Source organism: Equus quagga, chromosome 1 (genome assembly GCF_021613505.1).
Source record: "Equus quagga isolate Etosha38 chromosome 1, UCLA_HA_Equagga_1.0, whole genome shotgun sequence".
Classification (NCBI taxonomy): Eukaryota; Metazoa; Chordata; class Mammalia; order Perissodactyla; family Equidae; genus Equus; species Equus quagga.
In genome coordinates, this window is record NC_060267.1 from 5,043,513 (window position 1) to 5,070,043 (window position 26,531).

At 38.9% G+C, this 26,531-nt stretch overlaps 1 protein-coding gene across 1 annotated transcript in view; it reads right to left on the bottom strand.

Annotated features, from left to right (window-relative positions):
- The window catches only part of MSRB3 (methionine sulfoxide reductase B3), a 158,083-nt gene that overhangs the window by 91,288 nt on the left and 40,264 nt on the right, over positions 1-26,531 (bottom strand). The window contains exons 2-3 of the mRNA XM_046646410.1: positions 18,113-18,221; positions 16,434-16,511 (exon numbers count right to left, since the gene is read on the bottom strand). Coding sequence (XP_046502366.1) covers positions 16,434-16,511; positions 18,113-18,221 — 187 coding nt within the window. The remainder of the gene's footprint in view (positions 1-16,433; positions 16,512-18,112; positions 18,222-26,531) is intronic.

Below are 26,531 nucleotides of genomic sequence, written 5' to 3' on the forward strand. Positions count from 1 at the left end.
TAAACCTCTAAGAAAAATAATACAAAAGACAAGCGTTCAATATCAAGAAGGCTTCTCTCAAATCTGGAAACTATGAAAAGAAATCCATTAGAAGATCTGAACCTTCATTAAGCTGCAGTCAGTCAAGAGCATTTATGGAGTGCTCACTATGTGCAAAGCACTCTGTTTGGAGGAAGAGGTCTTGTTTAAAGTAGCCATAATTCAGCCCATAAAGCCCTTTACAGTTTAAGATCAACAGTCTGAGCCCATCAGGAGTAAATGGGTAGCGGGCTCACACTGAAGGATGCAGGTGTAATTTGCTCAGTGCTGCCCAGCTCCTTAAGTTGAATGGGCCTTTGCAGTCTGGGTAAATTCCACCTTCCGGGTGGTCTTCCAGAGCAATCTCAAAGAGGGCACACCACAGACGTGCTGGAGTTAATTTATGCTTATGTAGACTATGAGTCATGCAACTGCCATTAACACTATATACTTAAGTGAGTACATAGAAGTAAAACGTGCAAATCTCCAGCAGCATAAAGCCAACCTTCCTTAGAGCAGAAAAACTGCAACTAGAACGACCACTGGAAAACAAATCAAGATACCAATGAAAAAGTGAAGTTCGTTCCAAGGACAAGGCAAGATGACAAAGATAAAATATAAACAGCAGAAGGAATCATGGGTTATAGCCAGCTAATCCATGATCGTGAATTACAGGAAGGAGAAACCAAATACAGTTATCTGGTTCGACTTTAATTGACTCTCCTCTCCCTCGCCTCCTCTCTGGTGGCGGTAGGATGCAGCAAAATGCTCAGTGGAATCGACAGCAACACTGATAAGAGTTGCCATGTGCTAAGCTCCTACTCTGAGGCACGCACACTTAACACTTACACACTGGCAAAGAATCCAGCGAATCCAAACTACTGAATATTAAAAACTCATCTCATAGATGGACAATTATTAATCTAAAGAAACTTCTTTTACCCATCTACTAAGAAAAAAGTCAATCTTCTTTGCTAACACTTATTCTATCTGTTCTTTAAACTGCTTTCCCTCATTTCTAATATTTTAAATATATTCTCCTTTACACCTTTCTTCAATTTATTTAAAAAAAAATTTCCCTTGAGTTGGCTTCCCCCCCAGTTATAAGGGGTTAGCCTCACCCCTCCCACCTCAAGTATAATGGCATAATTATGATGACTGTGTTTTCTGGGATTATTCCAGTTTCCAATATTTTACCACATGATCTCCATTTCAGTTTGTGCTTTGAAAACACAAGATTGCATGCTAGAATCTTAACACTCTTACTTCCACTACGGCTTGTATTGACTGGCTGCTGTCCTTCTGAGTCTCTGCAGCATTTCATAGCCTAGGTCATCCCTTCTGTGGTATCTACATATCTAACTTTGGCCTTCACACTCAACTTAAATATCTCCCTTGTCTACTTTAGCATTTCCCAGTGTGTGTTATCAGTAACATTCGCTGCACGGTATGTTCCTCAAGTAAGAAAAGATTCCGTGGTCAAAAATTTTCAAAAATGCTACATATAACATTCTACTCCTGGAGCGCTACAATGAACATCAGTGGATGGTGCGCTCCTTGATTTTTATGATAAAGCAACCATTTGACTTATTTTAATTCAGTGTTTCCACATAAGCAATCCACAGAACTTTTTTTCTTTCATGGAACACATATTAACATGTTATGGAACCAGTATCACGTAGGAGTAGTATTCTGACGAAACAAATTTTCAGTAGATTACACTTTGGGAAATATGGATGGACCTGAGATCTATCAGGCTTCCAAAACTGAACTCATCATCTTTCCTCCTAAGCCAGGTTTTAAGCATCAAATTAATCTTCAGCAACAGCTTTTTCATCAGTCTCACATTGAGAGAGTTGATAAATCTTCTCAGCTCTTACTGTCTGTCGTCTGTAGTCTGTTCCCCCCTACAGGGCTATTGACATCACCCTAAGGCAAATCTTCCTCAAGCCTCATCTAGACTCATGGTGACCTAGCGTAAGAATTAGGGGAGAGGTTTGGGAAAAAAAACAACAGATTCCAGGCTCCACCACAATCTTGCTAAATCAAAACTGCGGGGGGAGAGGCTTAGAATTTGTGATTCTAATGGACAGCTAGATTTGCAAACTACTCAAGTGGACTGTGAAGGCGGCATGACTTTTCTCCTTCCCCTGAACTTCCCTTCCATCACCTCTTCAAGGGACATGGTTCTGAGTCTCCTAAGCATCAGTTGCTCTTCTCTGAATGCGGTCCATTTTGTCTATAAATCTTTGAAAGTGAGGGTCTTATACGGAACCACAGAGCACTCGGGATATAGGCTGGCCACTTTGTGAGGGAGTAGGACTGTCAATTATCTATCCCGGGCTCCTCTGGAGGGGCCGCTATGCTGGACCAGCAAATCACTCTCCTCCTTCTCCCAACCCTGCAGCAAATTCCTACCAGCTATCATCAACACCAATCTGCAATAACCACCAGCATGCGAATCACCCAGCAAACAGACCAAACGCCCCAGAATTTTATTACTTACCTAACTGAACTTCTAGTCTCTGTTCAAATGGCACGCCTCCCTGTCTCTAATGAACTTTAGTTCTGAAAGCTGCAATTATGCCAATCCTTACAATGTTTTAGCATCAATACTTCACATTTATGGAGGGTTTTTTCCACTTACAAAACATTTCAACATTATTTACTTACTCCTCTCAAAAGTTCTTGTGACACGGGTATTATCCTCATCTTACAAATGAGGAAATTAAGGCTCATCGAGGGTAAGTAGCTTATTCAAAGTCACACACAGTAAGTGGGGAAAGTTGTGACTTTAACCTCACCTCTTACACCTTAATCATAGCTTTCTCCACTTTAAAAATCCAACTATAGTCACTTGGCCATCAATTAGCACCAATTAACACCAGAGTGTGATAGCTACCAGATGGTGAGTTAGTCATCAAAAAGAATAATCAGCCAGAATACAGGGAGGCATTACAATATATTATAGGAGCTGACGAGCAATGTCTCTGGAGATTGGTGTCCTAGCTCCATCTCTCATGGCCAGTGTCATCTTGAGTAAATTTCATACCCTTTGTGAGCTTGAATATTCTATCCAACTTATGAAGAATTAAAGAGAGAATTTTCCTTAAAGGGCTTAGCAAAATGCCTGCTACGTGCTAAGCCCTCAATCAGTGGGTTATTTTAAAATCCCTAATTCAAACATGCTAAACAGTTTATCAAAATATGTCTTTTTTGGAAATAAAAACAAGTCTTCTGACCTTGGTGTCTCATTCTCTATCAGTTACCTCCAGTGTCTGAGAATGGGACCATGTGAGGATAAAAGGAAGATAGAAGATAGTCATGATGAGGGAGAAAATCTGAAAAGATGCTTGAAGTGAAGGCCAAGAGAAGGTACGTAAAAATAGAAGGTCTGACCTAAATCTCAGCTCCCAGTGGCCGCCTTTCCTGGGTTCTCATCACCACCACTAATCATACAGGGATAAAAGAGGCAAAAAAGAAGCAACAAGGGGCTGGCCCCGTGGCCGAGTGGTTAAGTTCGCGCGCTCATCTGCAGGCGGCCCAGTGTTTCGTTGGTTCGAATCCTGGGCGCAGACATGGCACTGCTCATCAAACCACGCTGAGGCAGCGTCCCACATGCCACAACTAGAAGGACCCACAACAAAGAATATACAACTATGTACTGGGGGGCTTTGGGGAGAAAGAGGAAAAAATAAAATCTTAAAAAAAAAAAAAAAAAAGCAACAACTTGGAAGAGGAGGCAGAGGGTAAAACATCTCCTTGGGATGTGAGTGGATTGTTAAACTGACAAGATGGAATTGGGCTCTCAAAAATAAATTTGGAATTCCATTCCATTTCATTCTTTCAAATTATCACTGGAAAAAGATAAATTTTGGGGTAGAAAGACAATGTTTTTAGAGTAAATTTTTAAAATAAATTGTTCAGTGTTTGTAACACATTTAGTAAAGGTAATATTAAAATAATATTAAATATTTTTCCTATTACCCAAAAAGTACATGTTCATCTTTAAAAAATAATAAAAATGATAGATAAGCAAAACACCAAAATCACCTACAATCCAACCACCCAGAGATAACTACTGTTAACATTTGGCCCATAACCTCCCTGACAGTTTTCTATTCATATATTTACATATGCATATTTTACAAATACGAGGTCACATGTAATTACTGTTTTGTAAACTTTTAAATTTGTTTTAAGTTTCTTTCCAGATCATTAATTATTCTTTTGCAATATTATTTGAAATAGCACATATATTTTCACTAGATAGTTCATTTAGCTAGACCCTATTTTGGGTATTTATTTCTTGCTATCATAAAAAGAGTGATTAAAAACATTCTTGTAGCTTTATCTTTATGCATAAACATGAGTTCTCAGCATAAATTCCTAGAAGTGTATTTGCCAGATCAATGGCATTCAGAATTCTAAGACTTTTGACAAAAATTATTAAATTCTTGTCCAGAAAGTTACTACCAATGCACACTCTACCAGCAGTTTTTAAAATGCTGATTTCCTGGCCCTTGACCCTCACTGCACTTGGTGATACTGGAAATGTTCACTAATTTGGTAGGTAAAAGAATTTTCCCCCTTTAACTTCATTTTTTTATTACTAAGAAGTGGAAGATTTTCCCTATGTTTATTGGTTATCTGTACTTCTTACACTGAAAAGTATTTGTTTATATCTTCTGCCCATTTTTCCAGTGTTCGTCTGTCTCAACTGATTTGAATATTAATCTTGTCTGTCAGTGGGTTGCATATATTTTTCCCAGTTTGTTGGCCACTTTTTAAAATAGTGTTTTTGATCTATAGAAATGTAAACTATTTAAGGCGTCCAACCTATTTTTTTTCTTTTTCATTTTTGCTTTGGGAATCTTGTTTAGAAAGGCTTACCTCACCCCAATGTTATAGAAATTTCCCACTTATACTTTCCCCTAGGACTTGTATGGTCTTATTGTTAATACTTTAAATTTTTATTTAACCTAGACTTTATTGGGGCATAAAATACTGGGTTGTAAGATACTGAGGGTGGGATCTAAATTTATTTTTTTTAATATTTAACTGGTTACCCCAACACTATGTCATTGGTTCTATTGGGTACTTTTTATTTTTAACATGTTAACATCTCTGAAACCTGAATGTGTCTATGATCAATAAACAGTGTTTCACAATTTATTTGGCAGTTTTTTTCTTAGTAACAATAAATGAAGTAACAATAAATGGCTTCAGTCAATGGCTTCTCAGACTTGATGAAACACAATATTTACTTCTGTTCCTATTTCACTAAGAATTTTTTTAATAGAGAATGCACTTTGAATTTTTATAAAAGCTCTTCTGGACATATATTTTTTTCCTAAGATGTCTCAGTATCGAACTATTCGTACATTCCTGAAATAAACCCTACCTTGTCATGGCATATTACTCCTTCAACATGTTGCTACATTCCTTTTACTAATATTTTATTTAAGATCCTTACATCTACTTTCATACATCAGACTGGTCTATCATTTTTCTTCGCTGTAACGTCTTTGTCAGGTGTTGGGTTTAAAGGATTTTTCATGTGTCAAACAAGTTCAGAAGCTTTCATTTATTTTCTGTGGTTGACACAGTTTATAATAGCATAGGAATAATGGGGGGTTTTTTCTATAAAAGTCTAAGTTCTTTTGTGATAACTCGATTTCCTCTAGGGTTACTGGTCAATTCAAGTATTATAACTCTTCTTTAGTCAAATCTTGTATTTTATTTTTAGAAAATTACACTAAGATTTTTAATTCATTAGAAGAGAGTTACACATAGTATCCTCTTCCATTAAAATAATTTTCTCCATATCTTTGGTTTTATCCCATCCTCATTCCTAGTTTTTTGAGCCTATATTCTTTTCTTCCTCCCTTTCTTCTTTGATTAGACTTGACAGAAATGGTCGACTTTACCAGTCTTTTCAAAGATCAACCTCTTGGATTTATTTAGCAGTTCTACCTTTTTTATTTTTCAAGTTAATTTATCTGAGTGCTTTTAAGATTTTCTCCTGCCTTTGATTTTCATCAGCTTTGCTGTGGTGCTTAGATGTGGTTTTCTTTGTGTTCATCCTGTCTCAGACTTGTAGCATTTTTTGAATCTATGACTTGAGTTTTTTTCTCAGTTTGTGAAAATTCTTGGCTATTATCTCCTCAAATAATGCTTCTTCCCCATTATCTTTTTCTTCCTTTTCTCTGGCTCTAATATGTTATACCTGAAACTGTATATTTTGCATTATCTTTTCAATAACTTTTCATTTTTTAGCTCTCTTAGATTCAGTCTGGATTATTTTCTATTGATCTGTTTTTCTGTTTGCTAATCCTGCCCTCTTCTATGTCCAATATGCTGTTAAATTTATTTCTTGGGTTTAAATTTCAGTTTTTCCATTTTTCACTCCAAGAATTATTTTGTTCTGGTGAAATTCTCCACCTTGTCATCTATTTTCTTGAATACATTAATCAGAATTATTTTAAAGTCTGTGTCTGATGACTTAAATATCTGGATATCTGGGCCATCTATCGACCTGTTTCTTTTGTCAATTTATTTCCCTTGGTCCCTTACTTTGGTATGCCTGGTAACTTTTGATGAATGCCAGACATTGTGTATGAAAAATCGGGCTCTGGATGATGTAACCTTCTTCTACAGAGGGTTCACCCATCCTCTGATGGGCAGCTAGAGTGGGAAGGAAAAGGGGAAGACTAACCTAATCGATTAGGGCCTGAACTAAGTTGACACTGGGCTGCAGTCTTTGATGAATTTGGTCTACCCTTGGTTTTCCCCCACTACAGTGATGTGCTGAATGAAGCTCAGGAGAGCAGAGCCTACTGTAAGCATCTTAGGAACTTTGGGCGCCAATGGTGTTACCACACATCTCCTCTCAACTCCACATTCAGTGATGTCACATTCGTAGCTTGAAATAGCCCATGGTGGAAGTATCTGCACCACAGAAATCAGCAAACACTACAAATCAGAGCCTGATTTATTGTTTTGTTTAAGATCTAGATCAGTTCTCAACTGGAGGTGACTTCGCCCCCCAGTGGGTATTTGATAATACTTGGAAAAATTTTTGTTTGTCACAAGTAGGGGTGGGAGGAGGACAGGGGAGGGACAGGTGCTCCTGTTATCAGTGGGTAGAGGGTAGGGATGCTACTAAACACCCTACAATGTACAGGTCAGCGCCCTACAACAAAGAATTACCCAGCCCAAATGTCATAGTGCTGAGGCTGAGAAATCCTGGTCTGCTGGCATCTCTGCTCTTGAATATCTGGAATCTTTACCTCTCTTCCCATGCCTAGAATTGGCAAATGCCTGAAGGGAAAAGGTGGGCATTTTATCTTATTGTTTTTGTTGTTAATTTTCTAGCATTTTGAGTCGACTATTTAGTTCAGTTATTTTTAATCTTTCTTGTATTCAATAATAAAAATGTTTGACTACGAACTATTCTTTTGGTACAGCTTTGAGTAGCTGACCCTATTTTTTGTCACTTTTTCCTCTTTTCAATGTTTCCTTGTAAAAGGTCCCAGCCATGGACATTTTCATGCCTCCCTTAGTTGGGATAGGGCACCTCAGCGTTGCAAGCACTGCTATTGCTGAAACAAGCATCCAGTGAAAGGTAAGTTCCATGAGTGGTCTACAGAAAACCCTTCAGAAAGTGTGGTTGGGGATAATAACGAAGGGAGTCCATAACCAAGGATCTGTTTATACTTCCACCATTCTAGGATCAACCTGAATCATTTAATTCTGCTGTTACTCTTGGCTTACCAGAGTTAAATCATTTATTTAACAAATAATTAAGTACCAAGAATATGCAAAGTCCTATGCCACTGCACTGGGTGGATATGGGGGTCACAAAAATCCGAAGTCATGACTTTTTCTCTCAAGAAGTTTATAGATTTGTTAGGGAGAGACTTGCAAACAACCAATGTATTAAAACTCTCAGTTACTCATCTAAGTCACATTCTTTGGGGGCATTTAGAATCCAGACTAAATTTTTTTTTTTAATTATTCAACAGAAACTGAAAACACTTTGGATGAGATGGATCACTGTGTCAAACAATACAGTATAAAACATGGGAATCAGAAGGAAAGGACACTCACTCAACTTTGAGAACTTCAGATTGGCATGCTGTTTATACTTTAGTGTGTAAATGTCTTTAAAGATGCACAGATCTTTACAAACCTTACTTTAGACCTCTCTCTTTATATCTTTCATAGCATGTCTGTGCAATTATTTCACTTGATACAGTATTGCCACGAGTTAGAAAGAGCTGATGTTATTCTCACCATTTTACACGTGAAAAACGAGATGGAACGTTTAAGCCACTTGTGCACGGTGTGCAGCAAGCTGGCGCTGGCACTTTACAACACTGCTCCCACTCGGTGCTCTGGACGGCTGCTGTGCTTTCCTTTGATAGTGGTATGTCATGGGTCGCTTATCCACAATGAAGACACATGGAAGACATGTCTCTGAATGAAAATTTATGCAATTCTCAATGAATCAGTGACCACGTTTTGAAAAAGGAATTATGCCTTCACCAGAAGAGCACCCTTGTGTATTGCCTGAGAAGTACTTGCTAAAACTTGTACATTAGTTTTTTATAAACTGTCTTCAAGTAACTTCAAAGTCTGTGAACGGGAATAACAAATATTCATCCATTTTCCGATTCAAGTTTACACAAACAAGATAAATTTACATGAATTACAGCTAAATATTTTGCTATTATGTTTCCCAGTTTATTCTAACTATCCATTCTAACCCACTAGGAAGAATCGGGGCTGTTTCCATGTAGATTTGGAAAATTAACTAAAGAACTAGGACTGTGGGTTAGGTAATACAAGGCAAGACTGTTCTTCCCCGAAAGACACATACACACAGACACACATTCACACTCACCCATGCAGCTATCTGGCGCTCTTATGTATAGGTATGTTTCAATTTTACTATGTGAGGCTGTAACTTTTAAATATAAAAATGCAGTTACAATTATCTTTGCACATTGTTAAGCTTTGAATCAGGCCTTGCTACAGTTTTCCAGTTTCTCAAAACGGAGTTGTTCTTTCTCTTATTATCTGCTACGCTTGTATGCTATTTATGCTTTTCTTTTCTTTTTTTTTTCTTTTTCCTTCTGGTTTAATGTGTCAGGCATTAACGATGTTTTTTGCTCCCTATCTTGGCCAGTAGCTCCAGGAAGCACCTTTTTTTCAATCTAGCTGTGGTCTTGCCCTGAGCTTTCAGATGAAATGATGATAGAAAAGTAACTCCCTCTGTTACAGATACTTCTCCTGTAAATCATTTTATGTGGGGATAAGACAGGAGGGGTCAATGGGATAAGAGAAGTCAATTTTATATTCTCTTCAAAATAATATATGAGTTATTTAGATATAAAAAAGTTTAAGCCACTACTCAGGAATCTAGTTCATTTCAGAGTAGTTTCATTATAATGGAAAGCTTATTTTGTTAAAGGATTTAGAAGGAGGTGAAGGGCAATTCAAATCTTTTAAATTCAAGTTAAATGCATTTTGTTAAGTTAAGAAACATTTTCTGGAATTATGAGCAATTTCCAGCTACAGTTCTATGAAAAGAAAGCTTGAAGTTAAGTTCATGTTACTCTCCCTAGTAGAATTCCACAGTGACTGGAATGGTTTATGAGCAAACATCATATGGATAGCGTTTAAAAAATGTTGAGAGAATGGGATCTGAATAGAGAGTAAGAATGGAAAACTCTCTCTCCCTCCTTCCCACCCCTCTGTTTTTATATCTCCCCCCAACACACACACTCACACACACAGAGTATCAGAAGGGGAAAAGTTTCTGTTGAAAGTCTCCCTTAGTGGTAAATGGAGTAGCTTACATGGAATAGCACAGTTGAGTAAATTGTGTGTGGCACTGTACTGAAATTTCTTCAGTGAAAGGGCTTATGTTCTTAGAGAGCTGAAAAACGGCTTAAATTTTCTAGTAGCCTAGAATAAAATTGCACAGGAGGCGCATGTGAAATGTAGCATGTGTGAATGGTTTTGCAGCAGAGCTCCATTTGAAATGTAGCAACACAGCTGGGGCAGTGACTCATCACACTAGCATCTACTGTTAACAGACAGACTCTCTCTAATAAAGCCTGCACTTTCTCACGTTTTAAGGAGTTTCTTAGGCTGTTGAGATAGTATAATATGTTCCCAAAACTTGCTCAGGCCACTTGAATTTAACATTTGTTGAATACCTGCCATATACTAGCATTTTTCTGCATTTAGTTCTTACACCTGTTTGGTTTTATTTTCCCCGTTTTATAGGTGATGAATCTGAGGTCACACATCTGGGCTAATATTCAACTGGTTCCACCAGTTGCTTCTAGCCCGTGCCTGTTTTGATTGTTTGATGAAAATAAAGATACAAAGAAATCTCAAGATGGAAGGAAAGACATTTAAGATAGCTCATGTCAGTTGGCCTCAATCTTCTCAAAAATGTAGGCAGAGAACTCAAAAAAAGTGGTGAAAATTTGAAATACAGCTACTTGAGAAAATGTAATGGGAAGTCAATAACTGAAAAGAAAATGACCTTCCAGTTTCAATAACTAGAATCCTGCCCATGATTCCAGCTGTTGCCCTACCTCGCAGATGTTTATGGCCTGATGGCTTCCTGAACACTGGCTACACCTTCCTGTTAGGATTCCAAGGGACTTCCCAAAGGATAAAAACCAGCCTGAAGCTGAGTCCTTCTGGATGACCCGCCATGATGGATCGATTTACTTTTGGTTCAGCCCTGCCCAGACTGGAATGGTCTCAATTTTCAACTTAAGTACTATGACAAGTACAGATTTCTCAAGGAATTGAGATGTGTGTGTCCCATTTGTTATAACTACACTGAGCAAAATAACCAGACCAAAACAAAATACTAAACTTTATTTTCCTATAATTCTTTAACTTTCTTCCTTTCTAAAAGTTTTAGTCTTACTATTCTAAACCCATTTGTATATTATCCTCTCTGTTTCTTCATCTGTAAAATGTGTTGTTTGAAGATTAAGTGTTAATATACATAAAGCACTTAGAACCGTGCCTGGCACATGGTTAAGTGCTACGTAAATGTCAGCTCTTTTTATTATCATTAATATCATTAGTGAAGCTGTAGAAAATGAGCTGTTAATTCAGGACAAGGCCTGGTAAGTAAATGTGTACAGCATAAAAACTATCCTATATGGTTCTCCAAAGTCTTAAACAAAGTTATCAGGAGCTGATGACACATGGATACTGTTGAGGTTATCAGCTAACAAGAAAAAAAGTTCCCACTGAGGCTGTTACATCCCTATCTCCTTCTCTTTTTACCTCCAGAAATCTATCTTGTGCACTGTTATGACTTATTTCCCATTTCATCATGCTATAATCATATTCAAAATTACTCCACAATCCATCCAACAAAGTTCAGACCTACATCTGATCAACAAACAAATACTTGGTGATTATTACATGCCAGGGGCTGGAGATAAAAACAGGACTAAGGCATGGCCTTGTCACTGCGGAGTTCACTTACTAGTGGGCAGACAGGCACATAAACAGATAACTACAAGACAAAGAAGTAAGTACAGTGACAGAAGTACCTACAAGATGCCATGGGAGCAGAGATGGGGACACCAATGTCCGCCCTGGAAGGCTCAGACAGGGCTTGGAGGAGAAGATGCCAGGGCTTAAGGAATTTCAAGGAGGAATTTCAACGTCTTCTCTGGTATCCAAGCACTTCCTTAATTGGTCCCCTTTAACTGTCCAGCCATAGCTCCCATTACGCCCAATATAACTCGCCTCCCCACTCCTACTGGACCAGTCTCCTAACTACTCCTTGAGAAATCCACTTCTGATCCTGTCTCTAATTCCTCTGCTCATATGGCATTCTCCAGTAGGCATCCTCTACCTGGAAAAACTACAAGCTTCTCTCTGTCTGGTAAAGTGTGGGCTCACCTCCTCCATGAGAAACGGCCCTCCTCTGATGCAGTCATATCCCTTCCTATTCCATAGGAAAGCATTTCAAACAGGCACATTCACACAGATACTAAGATTATTTTTCCATATTTTGTAATTGTTTATTGCGTTTTTCTTTTCACTCCAACAAAACTATAAGTACCTTAAAAAAAAAGTTCATAAACTAATTTTATGTGTTTCGCAATACCTGGCAAAGTGTCAGCCAAAGCAAAATAAAAGTGGTCAAAAATATTTTCTGAGTTGAATTATTTCACCAGTGCCTTCTCTGGCTTATCTGATATGCAATAAATTCATTCGATGAAATTTTAGAAGTTCAAATAACCAGAGGAGAGAACATTCTTGCTTCTGTCAGTTAATTTACTAACTGAAAGTCAGTAGTATTCTATGAGAAATAAGCTAGCTTAGTAGAATTTGTGAATGTGAAGAAAATGTGAACCATGGAATAAATTACACATTTGGTTTATAAGCAGCCTGTGAATAAGGTTCTTGTATTGGCAGGCAGTAAGAAAGCAGTATATTGTTGAGAGGGAATGTATTTAGGGTAGAGGACAAGTTTGAAAACGAAATGAGAATAATTGAATGGCCTTTTTTGTAAGGAAGTATTATATACATCAGTCAAGCAAATGAAGAGGATTATACACACATGTGAATGCGTGCTCTCACACACACACACACACATACACACTATGAGCGTGAATAAGATAACAGAAACGGCAGTTGGGAAAAGGACCTTTTCATACTGCCAAGAATCAGGCATTTTAAAATTCAGTACTTCTTTCTTGTTTCTTTTGTTTTCTTATCTGTTTCTCTCCCACTGTTACTTCTCACCTTGTTCCTCTCTGTAGTCTTTGCTGCCTAATTTTCCTCCCTCACTCCCTGCTCTCTAACAAAGACTCCACACACTTTCTCACTCACTCACAAACACACACCCCTCAACTGTTTCCTACATTCTGTGTTCCAAGCATGAAATCATCTATCTCAAGAAGGCATCTGAGGCTGATGCCATGAGTTCATTGAACAAATGAGTGGTTTTCAAACTTCTGCTCATGAACCCCTAAAAGAATTTTGAGAAAAAAAATATATAGACTCTGTGCCAGTTATTAATTTATTGCCTCTCACCTTGAAATCCATCTTCTTTGCCTGCTCTGCTAAAATGGTGCTGGGACTGTAAACACTTTTTTCTTTGTCAGCTAACATGATATCAAACGTTGTCAGCAGAGAGCACAGGAGAAAGACTGCAGGAGAAAGGGAAACCCTTCCTGGTTTCAGTAGCCTGCTCAACAGGCTCCTGCAGGGCTGGCCGCTGCTCTAGCATCTGGTTTTTGCAGCACATGAAGCTTCTCTACTCCAGGCCCTTGCAATGTGGGCGGCTTCGCCAGTGCCAGGCTGCTGCCGTATGCACAGCTTCTCCAGCATCCAGCTCCTTCGGTGGGCACAGCTCCTCCAGAACCTGGCTCCTGGTGCAGACAGCTTCTCCAGCACCCAGCCTTTGTAGCGTACACTGCTTCACCAGTGCCAGCTCCTGCAGCACAAGCAGCTTCTCTCGTGCTAGGTGCTGTCTCCAGTGCACAGGAGTCAGCAGCACCTGGCGCCCAGCAGCTTCTCCTCACACTCACCTCTGGTCATTTTGTAGTGAGGCACCTCCCTGTAAACAGCTTTCCCCAGAACCCCAGAGGGTAGATTTCCCGCAAATTCCAGGAAGTTGCCCCATTATGGCACCACAGTGACTTCTCTGCCATTTACTGAGCTACAGCCCTGCCCTCTCCAACAAGGTCTAGACCTCAGCCCCGGGAGCGGAAGGTGTAGGGAGGCTGGAGGCAGGGTTTGCAGCGGAAGCTTTTCCTCGGGCTCTATCCCAGCCCTGGGGGTCATGATAGCTTCTTGTATTTGCTATTTCTGTATTCTTCAGAATCCCTATTTACGTCTTACTAGCCAACCCTCATTACCACAATCCTCTGGTAATAATTCTTTACATTAAACTTTCCTGTTCCAATTACTGTGCGGTTTCTGTATCCAGATTGGGTGCTGACTGATACATACATCCTCATAGATTTTAAAGTAACAGCTAAAATATCTTATCAAGAATTTAAATAACTGAAGAAGATAAATTTTCTGGTGTTCTGTACACAGATTACATGCTTAAAATATATTTTTGTCAAAACCTTAGAGCTACATATTTAGATCATTTAATGAATGGAGAAGCCCACCATACAACCTGACGTGCAAACGCAGTCTTCCTGTCCCGTCTATCAATCAAATCCGACTTAGCACCCATCCAAAAAAGAAGACTTGCATTTTTTTAATTTGAATAATGTTGACACTTGTTTCCATGACAACTGTCTCACTTAAGTAGACAGGTAGAAAATGGACAAATGGAAGACAGATGAAGAGATAGATAAGCAGACAGCAGATGGGCCGACTGAGTCTTGCCAAGATGAAATACTATTTCAATATTTTTTTACCAGTTCAATATTTTTCAGGTTTTGGGTGGGTTTTTTTTGGCCTTGCTTTCATGGGTCTCTCCTTCAGAAGTAACGTCTTCTTGAACTATCATTTTGCTTGACACCTTAGAGGTTTTACCCCAGGGCAATAAATCACAGTAAGATTTGGGACAGGTAAAAGGTGTGACATCTTTTGTGAAGCGGGAGAAGGGCGATTATGATGGAGATAGAAAGGAAGAAGTGGCCAACCAGAGGCTCTCTCAGACACACCAGCCTCAGAAAAACATACATACAGAAGTTGAGGACCAAAAATCGATTCCCTTAAAACTGTCCATGCCCTGTGGCCACTGGAAAGGCTCTGCGGACACCAAGGATAGAAGTTCTCCAGGAAGACAGCAGCACCAGACCAACAAACTACTGCATCCTACAAGGAAGGCTAAAGCAGAGATAATCTTCCCCCTAAAACTGACAGGAAACCATATCAGGAGAAGCATACAATTAAAAAAAGAAAAAAGTAGAATAAAAATATTAAACCATACTCCTTAAAAACTTAGAAAATCAAAGCTTTCCTTATAAGAATGCTAACAGAAATAGAGGCCATGTCACATCTCTATGCAACTCCCTGACCCCAGCAGCACCTACATTTGGAGAAGGGTCTTGCTTTTAGTATTCGTGACTCAAAATCTCACATGGGTTAAACCCTTCATTTACAGTGGTTCTGTTTCTTATTTAAAACAGTAAGTTGTCCTTAGATCCACTACTTTACGGAATCATATGACAGCAAAAGAGATGGAGGATCTTAAACAAAAAGCAATGAGGATGTGGTCAATTTTTACCATTTGGGATATTAACAAGTTTAACATGGCTCAGCAACCATCTTAAGTGTTCTATCATCTATTGTGACACAAGCTAAAGGTGTTGAAATATAGGGATGTGTGTTTTTTGAGAGGAAATATGTGACAATTTGAAGGGCTGGCTTTTTAACATGAAGAATAAATATAAGAATTCAGAACAGATTCTCAGACAACAGTAAGGTGCAATAAGGTTTATGCAAGTTAAAGAAATGTTTTAAACTTCAAGAAAATTTTTCAAGGAAACTACTGTTTCTTGTTATTTCTGGAAAATCTGTAAATTGCCAGTGTTTTAAGAGGGAAATATTTATAGAGATATTAAGTATGTTGTACATGCTACACGTATCTGATTCTTGTTTGTTCATTTCCCCTAAGAAATTTGCGATTCTGTTTTAAATAAATGACATTTACTTTCAATTAAGGTTTCTGTCTTTGTACTCCCCCAAATCAGCAACCCCATGGGAAGTACAGGACTTGTAGGATTTTCTCCACCTAGATAAATAAATTTTGGGTAAAGATTTTCTTTTCTTGACTAAGATCCATAATCTCCAGAATACACTGTCTGAATTAACTATTTTGGTGAAAAAGTATACGTCCTGCCTGTTTTATAGTAAACTACTGGGATCTTTAAAAGAAAGATTTTGAATCAATGCAAAAACTGTTAAACTCATGTTACATATGTAAAAACATCTGTTATAATTCCCATGTTACCCTCAATACAGGTATTGCCCTTCATTGCACAAGTACAAATCATCAACTTGGTGGATATTATTCAATCTGAAGGATACACATGAAGAACTTGCATTATGGTCCAATAAATAAATTTAGGGCCATCACTGGATGATAGAAAAATCAATAAATATATAAACATTTCTATACTCACCAAAATCTCTTTCATAGCTCTGCTAAGCCTCACGGTTATTGCAATGAACAAGTTGATGTTGGGTATTTAAAGATCCAAATAGTGCAAAAGCAGCCAGTCCACCAAACTGGTAATTTATCATGAAAGTCAATAGTTACTTTTGTTTCATAGGGGGGAACAGAAATAACAAAATTCAATAATGAAAAGTTTCTAATGTGAACAAGCAATAACTAGTTTGTTGCCATGTGTGATATGTCCACAACCATAGGTTCTTAACATACTTACTTGAACAATGGAGTTCCACAAACAACACATTTATAGATTCCAGGATCTTTGTGATGTATATATTCTCCTTCGAAGGCACTGATAAACCATAAACAGAGCATAAAAAAAATTAAAGTTAGCATTATTTCTTATAGAACATATTTGCTTAAAATATATTTCTCTAATAAATCTTTCAAGGGCTTTTTGTCCTAAAATGAGAACAGACCAAACATATGGAAATCTGAACATTACTAATATATTTCAAATCTATATAATAAAATGTGTGTATGACTATTCCAAACTAGCACAGGTTAAATTTTAAACAATCAAGCCATCTAGTTATGTAATGCTTGGAAGAAAATTTTCTGATTTAAAAATAAACCTGTAGTTCAGATTCTCAGAAAAAAAAACATTATTACATAAGATTTCTGCTACTCTATGATGTCCAAGAGTGCAGACCAGCAAACACAGAAGGGTCCACGACTTCAAGTGGAAGGAGTCTTATTTTTTGGTTTGAAAAGGAATATTGCAGCTTTAAGGGAATATTTTTCTAAGTTAACAATCTTAAAGGCTAGGAGGTCATTCAGCTAATACAAATCAGCTGTGCGAGTCCAACAAAAAGTCTGTGTGCTCCGCAGCTTGTTTTTATTATCCTTTCGCCCTCTTTATGAGGTCCAATTTTTTTATAAACAGAATTTTTAAGAATGACCTAATCTCTAGTTGTTTGTGTGCATTAAATCATTCTGCTAGTCATGTACACAACAGGACGGTTAGAAGTCCTCCTGGGCCGAGAAGGAAGTCCACCACCAGCGCATTGTGTGGTGAGGGTGGACTTTGTCAGAGATTCCACAGTCAGTACATTCGGTAAACAGTATACACTGTGACAGGAAGAGAGTGTTGCCTATTAACAAGGACCCCATGTGTGGTAAAGAGCTCTTTCAGTTCATGAATGAAAACAAGAAGTTACATCATTAATAAATTTGGATCAGAGGTAAGTTACGGTCTTATGCCAAGCTCCATGGTATAAATTAGACAACAAAATGGCTGGACCTTGGCAAGTTACCTTTGAGCTGGAATCAGCTGAGAGAGACTTTATTCACTAAAAACAGTCTTGGAAGTGAACAAACTCTTTTTTCAGGACTTAGGGCGAACTTCCAAGGACCAAAGCCATGTGAGGGCAGTTATTGAAAATTTTTGACATTCCAACCACAGATGAGCCAATAAATACTTTCTCCACATGTGCTTCAAAAAGAAATTGGAGTGGGGTAGAAAGGAACTAAATTATGCTACCTTCTTTTTGCAGCCAAAACGTCTATACTTACAATGGCCACCTTCAAAATTTCAGCATCCTGGCACAGTGCCATGTCCCTCATGGTTTTGCTTACTGTGATGTCTTCCCAAAAAATGTACCTAAATCGCTATTACTTCCACACATTTTGTAGTAAACTAAAAACAGGCCCTTAATAAAAGCCTTGTGACTTTACATAAGATAGAGTGTTCATTAAAAGGGAGAAAGAATAAATAAGGCTTCGTCTTAACCTAAACAATACCATTTTCAACCTTTTCAAGGATAGTAATTTGTAGACTTTAGCAAATAAGAGTAGAATTCTTTAGATTAAATGGCAAGGAAGAGGATTCAAAGGGGGGGGGGATGAAGAAAACTGGCTTTTGCTTAATGACCTTCTTAGCGCTCCCCTCACCTTTCCGTCCCTTTCTCCTGAGTGACATGGTACTGCAGGGGTGTGAGCCGCTTCCTCAGTTCCTGCTGGGAAAAGACCACCTTACAGCTCTTTTGATCCCTACATGACCCTGGAGAGAGAGAGGATATGGGAGAAGGAGGCTTTTTAGTTTGAATCCTAAATAATTGCTTTGGCTGGCAGCCACAGCACAGCTTCTGCAGTCACTTGTCAGTGACCAGACCAGTCCCTAACGCACCAAACTTACCTGAACTGTGGCTGATTATTTCTCTCAGATTAAAAAGAGTGTTTCTCAAGATCCAGGTGATTCCGCTGGAGCACTGAGAACGTGCTATAGCCAGAGCTGCTAGCACGCGGTAGTAAACACTCCTTGAACATTCACAAGATGGTAGTACATCCTGCGTGTCTCCCAGTACCTTGAAATTCCTTTTTTTAAACGAATCCAAAAAGCATTTACACTGTATATATAAGATGATGGGCATATGTGGCTAAATAATAACTCTCCACTCAATAATTTTGCAACTTTGTAGAAGAGCTGAAACTTGCATCATTCCATTTCCATTCTGGGTGATTTAAATACTACCCTATTTTTTTTTTGAACCCTAAAGATGTATTTTTCCACGACTAGGAATTGTTCTCTGATCCTGTCACACACTTCACTACGTTCTGTAGAGTCCTTAAAAGCAAATGTCTCTTTAACGACTGTCCCTTACCATGTTAAACAGGCAGCAAGAAATTTTTAATAGAATCCAGGAGAAGGCTCTTACACTGATGCAGATTCAAGACATTCCAAAGAGAGGGTGAGAAAAATTAGGGAGGCGAAAGACAAAGAAGAAAAGTGAACGTGGTTTTCTTGTTGTTAGTGCTGTCGAGGGGACTGCGCACCGCAACAGAAGCCTGCCCAGTCTCTGTGCCATCCTGTCCCCTTCCACGTTCGATCAGATAATACCCTGCTGCTATTCATAGGATTTTCATAGCCAATTTTTTTGGAAGTGGGTGGCCAGGTCCTTCCTTCTACTCTGTTCTAGTCTGTAAGCTCGCTGAAACCTGTCCATTGGGTGACCCTGCTGGTATTTGAAGTCCCGGTAGCATAGCTTTCAGCATCACAGCGACACGAAGTCACCACAGTACGACGACATGTGGGTGGTGTGGTTCCCTGACAGGGACACAAACCCTGGCTGCGCTGGTGACAGTGCTGGATCTTAACCACTAGACCACCAGGGCTGGACGTGACTTTATTTAGAGACCTATCTTTTCTTTTTGCAAAGTATACCTAGGAAGACTTCGCTGATTAAGTGTATTTGAAGGATGAAATAATTTTAATGTGACTGGCAGCTTTTATTTCAACCTATATAGACAGCAGTAAAGTGTTCAGACAACATCTGTTTATATGTAGCATTTTATTTTACCTGCACAAATGATTGAAAAGAAACCTAACTCTGGGATAGCACAGCCCCCACTCCTGGCAGGGAAATCACTCTTTACTGTCCATCCCAGTGGGAGACAGGCCCGTGGATGGCTCTGCATGCAAAGATTCCTTTCCATGTTTTGAAATTACTAAAAGAAAGAGTGCTTAGTTTCCTGAATATTAAACTCAACTTCTTTTGAAATATAAAGAAATACTATTTAGGAGTAGAAGTGCTTTCTACATCTTGTACTGTTAAGGCACGTAGTGTCATAGTCAGTGAGATCACTGAAGTTAAACTGGGAGAAAATGAACTAACCAGTTACCCTGATTGTGGGGCTGAAGAAGGGTATCAGCTTCCAGAACACGGCCACCAAGAAAGAGTGGTTGATTCTCTATGAGGAAGCATGGAGGCAGGAAAAGAGCAAACCAGAGCCAAAGAGAAAGTTTGCAGTGGGCCTGTGGGTTGTCACCCAGCGCCTCTCCTGACCTTCCACACGGCATGCTGGCCCTGCTCCGGCCTGGAAAGACTACAGGAACAGCTGGCACACGGCTAATGGCGTGCTGGTCTCTCATCTCACTGGACCCCATATTACACTAGGCTTTCTCCAAATACCAACTACTTACACTTTTACTCTTGTCCAAGGAGTACACAGAAATGTTCCCCTAAGAAACGTCTGTCCTGTCGGACAAACCTCTCCATGGCTTGAATACAGAGTTGCTTTTTCTTAAATAATCAGTTGACTCTGATAGGCGAGTTTCTGCTCAACTCACTATAGACTTCTTAAAAGGTATCTTTATTTTTATTTCTTTATTTATAGGAAGGGTTGCATCTTTGTCGATTTTGTCCAAAAAAATTCATTAATTGCACACAACATGACAAAACATCTTGCTTGAAATTCTTCTTTCCAATGGCATGGATGATTAAAATCTGGACAATCAGAATTAAATAATTCTGTCCAAAATATTTTTGTTAATATATGTTCATTCATACAAAAAGACCAATTGTGTTCCCAAAGTTGAGAGAACTAAGCTACCCATCTGTATGTCATTTAGTACAAGAGAAGCAACTGCAGGTTTAAATTACATGGTATTGGATTGCAATTTCCTAACATTGGATGCTTTCTGCCTTTTTACCTTGAGTCATTCACTAAGGAGTGTTCATAAAAAGTAGCTTAAAGCACAGATGCTTGCAAATAGTTTAGGCAAAGATGTTTCTCTCTTTTTCATTCTCCCTCTCTCAAAAATCTCTCTTTTCATAAGAGAAAGAATAAAACTGTTGGTCAGTATTGACGAACCACGTCAAGTACTTGTATAAGGAGAAAAGGTAAAATTGAAAACATCTGATTGAAGTAAACAATACAAACATAAAAGCTTTCCTGGTGAATGAAGGGTATTGAAGAGACTTTATTTCATAGATTAGAAATTACTTTTGATCTAAACATTCTTAAAAACAGATTGTTTTCCACCATGAACCATCTCATTAGCTGTGCCACAGAGACCTCGCCTTAATGGCGGGCTCTGAAAGGGTACTGCTGTCCCCCTTTGTCAGTCTCCATCCTATTGGGGAGGGGGATCGAGATTTCATTCCAGCTTTCTTTGTTTGTCTTTCAAGAACCACTAAAGCAGTATTCACACAAATTTTGGAGGAATGTGCCCTATGTCATAGCCTACAAATTATTTGGTTTTGGTGCACTTAAAGGTCATCTTCCAAATTAGCAAAATTTTCCTACATCCTGGCTTCTCAACCTTAAATATAAATATTGTTTCCTAACTGTAAGTGAGGTTTGTTCTTTAAGAAATGCTAGTGCTTATTTAAAGTTGTCAAACTTTGTACATTTTTATTCTTTGGTCATACTACGTTCTCAAAATAATTAGGCTTTTAAAGTGCACCTAGTAGCAAGAGGAAGTATATGTGGACTAGAAACAACTACTGTGATTTTTAAACAACTCAATGAGAAGTTAGTCAGATTTTGATAAATTTCTTGCCGCATAGTTTCATAATAACGTACTTCCTGGACAATTGAAAGCTATACTCTATGACATTAGCTCTTCTAGCATCATAAGCAAAAATTGGCATAAACAAACAGAGAAAGGCTTCCCTTTTGTCTCTGATTTCCCTTCTCGCTATCAGACTCACTTTCCTAAAGTCATATGGTGCCACTGTTAATTTTGAAGAAATCACTTCATTTTGAAATTCTAGAATAATTCATTGGATGGTTTCCCTTTACTATCTTCACTTAGGTACTGTAATTTTCTTATTACACAGGGTAATTTAACATTAGTATTATATAACATCTGTTCAATGACCTCTAAATTGGCTTAGAAGTATGTGAGGAGAAGATTTTTTCCCTTTATTTAAATGTTCAGTAGAGGACCTTGAAGGCACAAGTGGGTGTGCGTACATGCAACACAAAACACGGCTGAGGGGTTCCACTGCCACTTTGGGACCTAATTGTAACACCACTCCCCACAGAGTCATTTCGGTATAGACAGGAGCCATCTTGAACCCAAGCCAAGGGTATTTATTCACTAAAATAAGCCCAAAGTCTCTCTTTATAATGAGGCTTGTTCCGTATTGTCGCCTCAAAGCCGATATTGTCTTAAGGCTCCAGCAGGCAGCTCTTGCTGGAGGAAGAAAGAAATGGAGAAGAAGAACTCACGTTCTGGCTGCCCGCTTCCCCGTCACGTGACCACGGGCAGCCTCCCTCACGGGTCTGCTCCAGGGGTCACAGCCACCACTGCTTGGCAAACACTGTCTGAATAAACGAAGTACCACACTGTCATTCTGACCACAGCAAATTCTGCAAACCCGGTTTTATGAGGTAGCCAGGGCAGGGATTTCGGTGTACTGCAATGTTTTATTAGGAATTATTTTTCTATAGTAATTCTCTCAGAACAGTATTTTCCTCACGTTATCTTTTAAAATGATTAGAATAGCAATTGAAAGAAGAAAACTAAAATCTGAGTGCCTATTATGTGCCAGGCACATTTCCAGGCACTTTCACATAACCACAGGGACTCCTCAATAATTCTAGGAGGCGGATGTCATGCCCGTTGTACAGATAGAGAAACTGAGGCTGAGAGAGGTTATCACGTAACTTACTAAGGACAAACAGTGGATAGATACATCGACTCAACCCGGGGCTGTCCGAGCAAAGCCCATCGTCATCATATTTTCTGGGAGGAAAAATTATACTACGACCTTCTTGTTTCTTCTTAAATTATGCAATAACTTCCAGCTTAAAAACTGCCAACAACTTAAGATAATAAGGGAGAAAAGCAATAATCACCACAGAACATCCGGAAAAATACATACATTTGTCTATTAGCCAACGTCTGTTTCCCTGTGTTCCTTCCCTCAGCAGAGGGTCAGTGACAAAGTTCAGACGGGAATCTCGCAAAGTCTATAAAATGTTGAAAGGCATTTTAACTTCCTGTTAAGAAGTAAATCAGATCTGTTACCTAAATCTAAGAGCACTTTTAAGTCATAAATCTTATATTTCAGTGTGAAAATTCAAAACAAAAAAAAAAACCCTAAAGATGCCATAACTTTCATTTTGGTTCTAGGATGAGAAAAAATAAAACTGCTAAATATTTTCCCAAGAGGAATAAGAAATGATAAAACTATCTTGTCTTGCTTTGAGCATACTAAGTTAAAACAGTAAAATTCATGTTGAAGCATCCTGCTACTATATTTAAAAATGGTATACTTTTATTTTCACTATAAATTTCCATTTTCAGTTGGTTATTAGTCTGTCGTATTGGAAGACTGAACAAATTTTTATTCCAGATATAGCAGTGTTAGGAATTTCTAAATAAGCGCACATTTATGAAAGCCAAATCTAGTCCATTTGTACAAGAGAATGTAGAATATAGTCCATGAGCCATTTTCTCATGTTTGTTTGTTTTGCATGCCAGTAATTCAATAAAAGCTTTAAGAAAAAATGCGCAGCACAGGAAGACAAGCTCCTCGCTTGTGGAAGTACACCCAATCCTTCTGATTCTTCTCTCAAAGTAGATCTAGGCTACAGGAAACACTCCTGAAATGAACATACCATCTGAGAGGTCCCGACACCTTGGCGGCCACACTCTGGTGTCCCCGGAACCAGGGCTACAGGGCTTACTGTTTGAGGACCGTTGATCTGACATTTGTTCTTACTGTTTTTTCAAGTCGTCAAAAATGTTGAGTGCTCACAGCGTGCCAGGCACTGTGCTGAGTAAAATATCCTCATTCACTCTGTCGATAATGATTCACTGAGCACCTCCTCTATGCTGGCCTCACTCTGAGGACATAGGATGCACCCGTGAACAAAATCAAGCTCTACTGGCACGGAGCCCCCAGGAAAGCAGCAGGGGCACGGGAAGACAGAGGAAACACACGAAAATAAGTAAGTAAATAAAACAGCCTCTTAGAAGGTGCTAAGTACACAGGAAGGAAAAAAGCAAGACTGAGCAGAGCGAAGAGGACTGGGAGTGCTAGAGGTAAGGGCTGTAGAGCCGTCACGGTGGGCCTCATGGGAAGGCGCCGTCTGAGCAAAGCCCCAAAGGGAGAGAGGAAGCCGGCTGTGCCCATACCTGGACACTCAGAGGAAACGGCCAACGCAAGAGGTGAATTGCCTAGGAATCCATCCTCCAGGGGCACAGACAGAGACAGGCAACGCAAACCAACTGCTAACCCTGAACATGAGCAGGGTAGGCAGCAACAATTCAAACATACAGAGAGTATGCTTGGAAACCAGCAAGTTGACAACTACATCTCTTAGTACAGACATCGTCGGGCAGTACTTTTACCTCCAAGAGGGACCTTAGTGAGTACCCTCTTGGTAAAGTGCCATCCATTCTCAGACAGCTCTCAGGCAGTATCTGTCTGTCTGCACTCTGAGCACAGAATCCGCGTGCATGCTCTGCAAATTTGCTCTGGGTACTGAATGTCGTCCCTTCTAGATGACAGGGCATCATTCCTGACCTGGAGTCACGTGCAAGAGGATATGCAATTGCCGTGTTTACAGGCTATATTTTTGAGGGGACTACAGAGCAAAATCCTTTGGCCAAACAATGCTTTGACCCTTCTTAAACATGTCAGAACTCTCCCCTTTAGAGGAATCTTGTAGGTGATGGCAGGGAACATCCATAACCAGAGAAAGTATAAACTTAGTTTCCATTTTTAAAAAAATTCTTAATCTGTATGTTTAGGTTCAATTTAACTTCACCTGTCCTCCAATCCTAATAAAACACAAAGAAAAAAAAACTCCAGGTCTTAAGAGTCAGAAAGCAGGCAATTGTTTCTTTTTTTCTGTTTTTTTTTTTTTTTGGTGAGGAAAATTGGCCCTGAGCTAACACCTGTGCCAATCTTCCTCTATTTTGTATGTGGGATACCACCACAGCACAACTTGATGAGCAGTGTGTAGGTCCGCACCCAGGATCTGAACCTGTGAACCCCGGGCCACTGAAGCAGAGTGCATGTACTTAATCACTATGCCACTGGGCCGGCCCCAATTATTTCTTTTTAAGGTAAAGATTTTGTTCCTGTTTATATGTGAGAAAAATCATATCTTTATTGATCATAGTAATAATCACATTTCATACCTTCTTGCTGTTTTTCTACTCCTTCACATCAGACAGTTCTCCAGCTCAGTTTCAGTTACATTCGATTGATGCATGCACAGAGTTCTAATTAACATCAATGGACATTATAAGCATGCCAAGGCAACATACCATTTTAAACTTCTTGAATTAAATAAGACCATATGTTTTACTGGTACATAGCTGAATGATAAAAATTGGTCTTCTGGTTTCCATATTGCAGGTTTGAATAGATAAACTAAGAAAATATTTTCAAGCAAGATTCCTTCCTAGTCTACATACTCTATAAATTCACTCCTACTCTGATCATCCTTTCATCTGTACACCCTTAGGACCAGTGTATTCACTCTGCAAGGTACTACTTACATGGGCTAATATATTATTTTGCAATTCTTCTCAAATGTCCTCAGTTGCTTCTGCTTTATTTTCCCAATTTATAAATTCTTTGAAGATATAAACTGTTGAACCTAATATTAATTCATACTTTCTACAACTATTTATTAAACATCTACAGTGAATCAAGAACTGTGATGAGCCCTGGAAAATTAAAAATGAAGAAGTCAAGGTTCCTGCCTGGGACAGCACATATTCTAGCAGAAAAGAAAAGTAATCAATACAATGTCCTGTCGTAATAGTAAAAGCAGGTACAAAGTTTTGTGTAAAGAGAGTTAACAAAAAAGATATTAACACTTAAACTTCGCCCACCTGGAGTAAGCAGGTCCAGTTATTACTGGGATATGGGAAACTCAGAGAATTTGTAGAAATAGCCTTTACAGGGTCAGAGGGAGAGAGAAGATTCAAATAGGGAAGAGAACTCCATCTAGACAGGCCACGAGATGTCATGGGATCAAATGTGCACATCGTGAAGGTTGTAAGCATCCTCTCCTGATGAAAGGAATGCAGAGAGTCTTCGTGTAAGGGTATCAGCTAACTTAGCAAAGGGAAACAGCCAGGGTAAAGCAGAGATGCAGATCTGGAAGAGAAGCTGGGCAGCCGAGAGAGAATGCAGTGTTACAATCAAGGGGGAAGTGTGGAAACCTTTTCTCACTTAAGTCAATGGAAGTGAATGTATTTCCCACAACATCTAAAGCCTATTAATAGGACTTAAAATCCCAGCCTTTAATAGTCCACTCTCCCCAGTGAGGCTGTGTGATCTTCTCGAGGGGGAACAACAGAGAGGCCTCCACGACATTCCCCGTGATGAGGTAAGACAGAAACCACATTTTACCTTTCTATGTTTCCTTTGTGTGCCACAAATTTTTAATTGTTGAATTCATGTGTAGTAGTCATTTCATCAGCATTCTTTAAGCATCAAAAAGAACTAAAGAGTCCCTTATCGACTCTTCAAAATGTAATGCAAACACCAAGAGCGATGATTTTTCTATTCATGTGGACCAAAAAGCCTAGAGTTTAGGGAAATATTTAAAACCC